At 44.0% G+C, this 9,239-nt stretch overlaps 1 protein-coding gene across 1 annotated transcript in view; it reads left to right on the top strand.

Moving 5' to 3' along the window:
• The first annotated feature begins 4,841 nt into the window (after positions 1 to 4,841).
• Positions 4,842 to 9,239, top strand: part of LOC138967128 (lengsin-like) — a 15,945-nt gene continuing 11,547 nt past the window's right edge. Inside the window, exon 1 of the mRNA XM_070339616.1 lies at positions 4,842 to 5,142. Within this exon, the coding sequence (XP_070195717.1) occupies positions 4,983 to 5,142 (160 nt within the window). The 5' untranslated portion in view covers positions 4,842 to 4,982. The remainder of the gene's footprint in view (positions 5,143 to 9,239) is intronic.

The following is a 9,239-nucleotide window of genomic DNA, read 5'->3' as shown; positions in this document are numbered from 1 at the left end:
TGATTTTGTGTTGATCAAGGACTGCAGCAGCGACGATCTCACAGGCACATACTGGATGATAAAGCAAGCAACCCGCCACATGCTACCAAAAGAGCAGGGGTACCAGCCATGGGTCACCAGTCGACAGAGGAAAATTCAAAGATAGTCTAAGGACAGTGCTACACGAAGTGTCTGTGCTACGAAACGTGACACGTTTCTATCTCGGTTAACAGTATCGTTGTTCGGTTCGCTTGTGATTCGGGACTCTTGTTCTCATCTAGACATTTGAGAGAACGATGACATTTGTATTATTACACAAGGAGAACAATACAAGATCAAAACTGACGCGGAAAATACCATGTCGGGTAAACATCTGTACAATGTAAAACGCCTGTTGATTTCGAAACTGTCTCCCTCGCCCCAAACCTCCCCATCGCAATGAACCTTCAAGTTTGAGCGATTAAATTTTCTGAGTTCTGAGTTCTCTCTCTCTCTCTCTCTCTCTCTCTCTCTCTCTCTCTCTCTCTCTCTCTCTCTCTCTCTCTCTCTCTCTCTCTCTCTCTCTCTCTCTCTCTCTCTCTCTCGCATGATACCGTATATACATACACGGATGTTTTTCTGTGTGTGAGTTTGTGTGTACGATACCGTGTGTACGTATGCGTTTGTGCGTGTGTGTGCGTGTGTGTGTGTGTGTGCGGTGTGTGTGTGTGTGTGTGTGTGTGTGTAATGAAGAGAGAGAGAGAGAGAGAGAGAGAGAGAGAGAGAGAGCGAGCGGTAATTGAATTTGGCTTTTACCGAATGAAAACGATTGTCAAAAACAGTGCATTAAGAACTAAAACCAACCAACCATAAAATAAAAAGCACCCTCCATCCCTTTTAACTGTGTCTCTCTTCTGCTTTCTCGCGCTTTTTCTGTCTGTCAATCCCCCCCTCTCATTTCATAAAAGAATTTGGGAGAGAAGAAAAGGTTTCAATATCCTCGGTTATACCTTGTGTCAATATTTCCATTTACAAATATATGCAATAACACTGTCTTACAATTAGTCAAAAACAAAGCCCTTTTTTTCTAAAAAGATCAAAATCCGAAAGAAACAACTGAAAATCATGCAGAGACTTTCTTCCGAAAATTACAAATCTCTGGCAAATTGAAAGGAACAACAAAATATTCCTTCAGAGAGAGCGAGAGAGAGAGAGAGAAGAGAGAGAGAGAGAGAGAGAGAGAGAGAGAGAGAGAGAGAGAGAGAACTCAGAACTCGGAATGGTTTATTATTAAGGCCACAGAGAGAGAGAAAGAGAGAGAGGCAGAGAGAGAGACAGAGTGAGTGAGCGAGCGAGTGAGCAAGAGAGAGATAGAGAGAGTCACACACACACACACACACACACACACAGAGGCACACACACACACACACACACACACTGAAACAGACAGACGCACACACATACATACACAGACATACATATACACACACAAACCACGAGTGAGAGCGAGAGACTGAAAAAATGAGAAAGAGAGAGTCGTCAGTAAGTAGTGGTATTGACACGTAGCGATAATGACACGTCGCGCTAAAAGATGTAGTGCTGTCGACACGTAGTGATAATGAACGAATGATAGCGACTCATCGACAAATTATTTGTAGCACTAATCAACGTAGCGATAGCGGCACATAGCACAAATGACACGTAGGACAAATGACACTCAGCACAAATGACACGTAGCGCTAGCGATACGCACCCTCGCTTATGCAGGGGAAGTTCGCCAAGTCTTTCGTCCATATACCACCAATAGCCGTTTCAAACCATACCTTCGTGCATGTCCTTGACTTTTTGTTCATGATTTTGAACAAGATAATCCGTTTTCTTGCAGAATTTCTCAAAGTAATCCTCTGGCAAAGTAATCTTCGAGCATCGAAAGTGAAAGAGGTATTTCAGGCCAGGCACCTATTGCCCCCTAGTTCGGGTTATCAGACTGAGAGAGGCTGCCGTGTCCTAAAATCTGATTGGTCGAAACGCTGGGGGCAAAGGTTATACGAAAAAGTGGCGCCTGCGCAAAACTAATGCGCATAAGAAACGGCGTCTGCTGTCAAAACCTGAGATCAACGCATCGACGCAAAAACTGTCATTTCAGTGTAAGTTTGGAACAACAAATCAAGGTCAGAACAGCTATATAATCGCTATTGTATTTTCAGGCGTAGCAATAGGGTCCGATATTTAGACTCGAACAATTATAATGCGACTCGTCGGCATTTACTACTTGTCTCGTCTAAATATCGGACCCTATTGCTACGCTGAAAACACAATAGCTGTTAATAATGACAGTTGTACATACCTGTCGCCTGTGAGTAAGTGTTTCTGTGCCTTCTCGTTCAGTTGTGCCGCTTGAAAAACACCCACACAGGAGTCCATCTGGCTGTACATTTGACGTTTTTCAGTGTCAGTGAGTCATGTTGGAGGAAGTTTACGTTGGCATGACGACATTTAGAACAATGTTAAATACGTAACATTTTGAATCAGTACAGATATATTCACAGCTAGGTGCAATTTTCCGGAAAATGTTTGAAAACACACTGGTAAATTGGAGAGAAAAAAACGACAACTTTCTACCGACTCTTTGAAACTTACTGAATTTCAAGCATGAAACACAAACAAATATGAAATTACACAAGAAAAAGTGATTAGAAGTTCAAAAACTTTGTCACATCCAAGCTCAGGTATCCCTTTAACCACAATTACAAACATTAATTCCCCTGACCGTGCCGGCTAACTTTGGAACCGTGGTGGCGCTTCTACTACCCCTGCCCCTACCTACCCTGTTTGATAGAAAACTTGCTTCTAGTCTAAGCCTAGAGAGAAAAACAGATTAGATGGGACATGATTTTTTTTAAAGATAGTTTTTATGTAAGTTCAAGTATTGCTGAGGAGACAAATTAAAAAAAAAAGAAGCGTTATAAGGCAATTTTGAGCTAATTACTGCAGGTTTGCCTTTACTCACAGCACAGCTGGAATGGCCCTTGAACTTTTAACCTTCAGCGATGGCTCAACCGGGTGACTATAAGGCACCAACACTACCACTAACTGACCCAACGGTTCTATGTTTTTGATGTCACAACCACAAATTATTGCCGCTGGGATGAGCAATTGTTTTCAAGGAAGTTTCTATTACTTCACAACTTGCTGATCATTTTGACAAGATTTGCAACTCAACAGGGGAATCTTGCACACTAAAATGGAAAAGCTGTTACATTTCCTGAAATTGAACTTGTTGCTCGGCTGCGTTATCGTTTAGGCAGAATCAGGCATATTCAAGTCACGCTCGCCGGTAGATGCCCTTTTTTTCTAACCATGCGAGAGTGTTTTTGTGTTGTTGTTTTTGTCCAATTACCAGCCAATGAAACAATTTCTTCGCTTCTATACGCTGTCTGAACTAGCATGACAGCTAACTGCTCTTCCTATGAGTTAAAGCTAGAACACCTAGGCGCCATTTTCAGTGAAAAGACAGTTTTCTGACGATTTGGGCTCAACAACACGCAGCATACTAGCGCAAAAAGTCGAAGTAACTCACATCTACTTTCTGTACTCGATACATTAATGTGCACACACAGGTGCGTGCCTTTGAGTGGTTTGGTGATTATTAGTAATATTAGTAAATATTTATTTTGGTGCATAGTCTGAAAGCATACTAGCTTTAAAAATAAAATTCAGTAATATCAGTCACTGAGAAATATTGGTAATTCTGCGGTGTTATTTGTAAATATTAGCGTTATTACTACATGAAATTCTCATTCTGATATCAGTAATAATAAGTTTTACCAGAAGTCGATTATACTAGAAGTACTTTACTACTATTACCAGCAGTCGACACGCGATGATACATATGCCCTTTGACCTTTCCTTGGGGATACCCCGTACTAAAAATAGAATACGGGATTCAGTGGGAAAGCTGTTCAAGCAAGGGCACTCACGCACTATATTTGATTTTCAATACACAACTCAAAACCTTTGGGAAAAAAGAAAAAGAAAAAAATACAAGTATATAGAGTTAAGAAAAGAAAAAAAAGTTGAAAAATTGAGAAAAAATGTTTTACAAAAGACTTGCCAATTATGGGACTCGAACTTGAGACCGCCGGATCTGCAGGCAAAACGTACTGGAATGAAGCAAATGAATAAAATACAAGAATTACGAGTTCAGAAAAAAATAAAAATAAAATTGCCATCGAAGCGGATCCAACCCGGGACCACAAAAGTAGGACGAGCGAATAATCGGGCGATTTACCATCTGAGCTATTCTGTCACACTCTAGGCGAAGGAGATTTTAACTTCAATTATTACACTTGAGTTCTCGAGCGTGGCGACGACTCGAGTTTCCGAGTCTCCCCGTTCGTATTTGTGTACTGTTCTCATTATCTCACTGTTCGAGGCAAGTTCAGTTAATAACTGACCCTATACTCCCGGTCACTGTGACTTCGTAAACTGAGTTTGGAAAGCAATATCAAGTAGCGATAATTTCAAGCGAGACCGACATTAGTGCTACTGACGAAGTGCATTGACCAATCACCGAAAGGCGCTGACGTCATTGCATTAAAGGATTTCCCTACCCAAAAACTTACCTATATTCTTGATGACATAGGCCTACTAAGGAGTTAGTTCGGGAGAACGACGGTCTATGGACGGTTTATCATATACAGGGAAGCAAGCGGTTAAATACGGGCGTCGATAGAGCTAATGAACAGTGATGCCAGTGTCTACTTGTACAGTATTTCATTCACTTGTGGTTTTACAAATTCAGTTTCACTTTTGGCACTAGTGTGCCGTCATAACTGTGAGACGCAGAATCCTGCAGCAAAACAACCCTGAAGATCTCTACCCGTCCACTTTAGTAGAGGAATACAACTCAGCTGACAAAACCACGCGGTGCACGCGCGTGCAATATTACCAGGGTTACTCTAATATCAAGCTCGGCTTTGCGATCATTCCACTTGTGTTAGTGACTGGAGATAATAGCAACGATGAGCAGCGAGGCGAAACTGAATGTTATGCTAGAGGAACTGAAGCAGTTTGACTTTGTGCAATTCACCATGCCCGATATACACGGCATACCAAGGGGGAGGTTGGTGCCCGCTCCAATGCTCGACGACGCGTGTCGACAGGGAGTCGGTGTGTTTTCAGGTCAGTTTCAAGTTTGAAGCACAATGATTGGTTGACTCGATGTCCCAGCATTTTCTTTAGCTCTGCAAACTGTGCAGTGACTCAGTTTCTTCGCCTCGTGTAGAAAATCATTCAAAATTAGGAGAAATATGCACTTCACAGTGCAAGCTTCCGCAAGCGGTGCAGTCTCAACACATTTTAACGATCGACTCCCAAAAAGGTTATTACACCCCCAGGCTGTGTTAAACTTAAAGTGTGTGTTTTTTAAAGAAAAAATCAGCCCCGGCTTAGTCGTCACATTTGGTAAAACTGCTTGCAATTTGAGTGTAGCAAAGAACGACAGAGACACAGACAGAAGTACAGAAGGGCATCCGCAAAGCATACTGGGAGTACATAAGCAACCTTTTCACTCCTTCCAAAGAAGAAGCTGACTCTCTACCATCAACAAAACGCTTCTGGACCTACATGAAACATCAACGCTCCACTTCATCCGGGATACCTCCTTTGAAAAACAAGGGGCGCCTAGTCACTGACTCTAAGCAGAAGGCGAATGTCCTGAATGACCAGTTCTACAAAGCATTCAGTGACGGACGCACCTACACCAGCGAGGAGTTCCAGACGAAATGCACCATGTCCAGCGACCAGGAATCTTTTCCCGCCATGGATGAAATCTCCATCTCAAAGAAGGGAGTTGAAAAACTCCTTCTGAACCTGGATCCCACCAAAGCAACTGGCCCAGACGACCTATCCCCCCGTGTCCTCAGAGAGCTCGCACCCGAAGTTTCACCAGCACTGACGACCATCTTCCAGGAATCACTCCGCTCAGGGTCCGTCCCGGATGACTGGAAGACTGCCCATGTCGCCCCAGTATTCAAAAAGGGCGAGCATTATGACCCAATGAACTACCGCCCAATTTCTCTCACAAGCGTTTCGTGCAAGGTGATGGAGCACATTCTGGTCAGCAGCATCATGAGTCATCTCGAGTCCAACAAGATACTGTGCGAAGAACAACATGGGTTCAGAAAAGGTCGTTCATGTGAAACCCAACTGCTTGAACTCTTTGAGGAACTCACAACCAACTTAGAAAAAAGCCTCCAGACTAATATAGTTGTCATGGATTTTGCCAAGGCATTTGACAAAGTCAACCACAGCTTACTGTGCCATAAACTCCACCACTATGGTGTCCGAGGAAAGGTCAACGACTGGATCGGGAGCTTCCTCAGTGGGCGCCGCCAGTCAGTCGTCGTGGAAGGGGCAGAGTCTGACTATACTGACGTCAAGTCAGGAGTACCCCAAGGATCTGTGCTGGGCCCATGCCTCTTCCTAGCCTACATCAATGACCTACCGGACAGAGTCACTTCAAGCTCGCGCCTGTTTGCAGACGACACCATGCTGAACAGGCCAGTGACTTCTCAACAAGACCACGAGAGTCTCCAGGACGATCTGCGAAGCTTAGAAGCATGGGAAGAAGAGTGGGAAATGTCATTCCATCCTGACAAATGCAACACCCTCCCAATGACTCGAAGCAGAACAACCAAGCCCCACGACTACGTGCTCCATGACCACCAGCTGGAGTCGGTGGACGCCATCAAATACCTGGGCGTCACCATTCAGAAAGATGCAGGTTGGGACAAACACATCAACAACGTGTGTGCCAAAGCCAACAGTGCACTAGGCATGCTGAGGAGAAACCTGAAAATCGGATCTCCAAAGACAAAAGAACTAGCCTACAAATCACTTGTCCGACCAATAGTCGAGTACGCTTGCACAGTCTGGGACCCGCACAAGATCAAAGAGGTCAGTCAGATTGAAAAAGTGCAGCGTAGGGCAGCTCGTTTTGTTCTCAACAGACACAAACAGACGGCCAGCGTGGACGACATGCTCAACGAACTAGAGTGGCCCTCGCTAGAAGAACGCAGGAAAGAGGCCAGGCTCTCCATGCTGAAGAAGATCACATCGGGATCCGCACATGTGAGGTGCGAGGAGCTACACCTACTCGCCCCAAGGGCTAGAAGAGGAGTCCCCACAGAGAGACAGCAATTCAAGCGGATCCCAGCGAGAACAAACTACAGAAAGAACAGCTTCCTCCCAAGAACAATCAGGGACTGGAACGAGACCCCTTCATCCCTCCTCCTCTCACACCCCCAGGCCCCAGACTCCTGCACTGCGCAGGAGTCGAGTTCCTGCATTGTGCAGGAACTCCCCAGCCCCCAGTAGATTCTAGCTAGGTTGTTTTTTTTTTTTTTTTTTTTTTTTTTTTTTTTTTTTTTTTTTTTTCTCACTCTTTGGAATCTGCAACCCTCCACAATGTGACATAATGGTCAGCCAAAATGACCGTGGTCACAATATGGAAGAAGAAGAAGAAGAGAGATAGACAGATAGATGCACACTTCTTCTTCTTCTTCTTCTTCTGCGTTCGTGGGCTGAAACTCCCACGTACACTCGTGTTTTTGCGTGTATGACCGTTTTTATCCCGCCATTTAGGCAGCCATACGCCGCTTTCGGAGGAAGCATGCTGGGTATTTTCGTGTTTCTATAACCCACCGAACTCTGACATGGATTACAGGATCTTTTCGGTGCGCACTTGGTCTTGTGCTTGCGTGTACACACGAAGGGGGATAAGCCACAAGCAGGTCTGCACATAAGTTGACCTGGGAGATCGGAAAAATCTCCACATTTTACCCACCAGGCGGCCGCGGCCGGGATTCGAACCCTCGACCTTCCGATTAAGAGGCCGACGTCTTACCACCCCGCCACAGCGCCCGTCAGATGCACACTGAGAGTGAGACAGGCACAGACAAACGGAGAGAGAAAGAAATCTGTTTTTGCTTTTGATTTTTGGACCGTCCTGCTGTTCAGCATCCATGCGGCCGTGGCTAGTGCATGACGTTATATTATCATTTTGTCGAACCACATCCAGTATACCAGGTTTTCTTGTGCCAAGCTGTTGTACTCGCTGGTGTAAAAACTCAAGCTCAAGTAGTATACTCAAGCTCCAAAGTTAAGCAACCTTTTGTTAAACAATACATGTATGAACCTTTTGTAATGAATGAGCTGTATCAATGGTATGTATCCAAAGCGTGTCTATCTGGCTTTAGGTGAGTTCATTTTCCCTATCTTCACGTGTAACTAGAAATGTGACGTGAACACAGCTCAGTTTTCCCAAGGGGGTCACCATGGCAAAGTACACATTTTCCAAGTCAGAAATGGCACAGTAAGGCAAACACTGACTTTTGCATTGAAGTGGCAGATGGTTGGAACTGTATGTAAGGAACTTACGAGTACAGAACGGGTTGTCTGTGTAACTGCTGCTGTTATTTCCCTGAACAACTTTAGCGTTATTCGGCTGATTGCATAGTGGATTTTCACAAATCTCAACCTGAAAATAGTGACGTCATTAGGTGACACATTATTCAGTGTGAGGGGAGGCTTAGTTTGCTCCCGAAAATCCACCTTTTAATTTGTTTAAAGCCAACCATTAATATCAGCAAGTGAGGAATGAAGAAGCCCTGGAAGGTCATCTGGATGGAAAAGTCAGTCTATGACACGTTGTGGGGCCAAAAACTGCAGTCAGCAGGCACACTTTAGGATCCCTTAAGTTGTTTACCATCAGGGTGACAACTGGAAGGAAGTTACTGAGCGGAGAAGACGATTATAACTGGTTATTTTTTGCTGTGTGCAGTGCGCTAATCAACAATTGTCCATCGGCTGTGCCTTTAGACTAAGAGTGAACACTGTGATAGGATGCTTTGAAAATTATACTTTGCAGTAGTTACCTGAGCTGCATTGTACCTCATTTGCCTGTCTTGAGAGCTTTATCTTGTGAATTTTGGTGCACTGTCTGCATGGTAATTTGAGATAAAGAATAAATAAATGAATATAATAATGTATTCTTGCTTTACTTTTTATATTTAGTCAAGTTTTGACTAAATATTTTAACATCGAGGGGGAATCGAAACGAGGGTCGTGGTGTATGTGCGTGTGTGTGTCTGTGTGTCTGTGTGTGTGTGTGTGTAGAGCGATTCAGACTAAACTACTGGACCGATCTTTATGAAATTTGACATGAGAGTTCCTGGGTATGAAATCCCCGAACGTTTTTTTCATTTTTTTGATAAATG

This window comes from Littorina saxatilis, linkage group LG5 (genome assembly GCF_037325665.1).
Source record: "Littorina saxatilis isolate snail1 linkage group LG5, US_GU_Lsax_2.0, whole genome shotgun sequence".
Lineage (NCBI taxonomy): Eukaryota > Metazoa > Mollusca > Gastropoda > Littorinimorpha > Littorinidae > Littorina > Littorina saxatilis.
The sequence above is the reverse complement of the archived record's forward strand: the minus strand, read 5'-3'. Positions and strand labels throughout refer to the sequence as shown.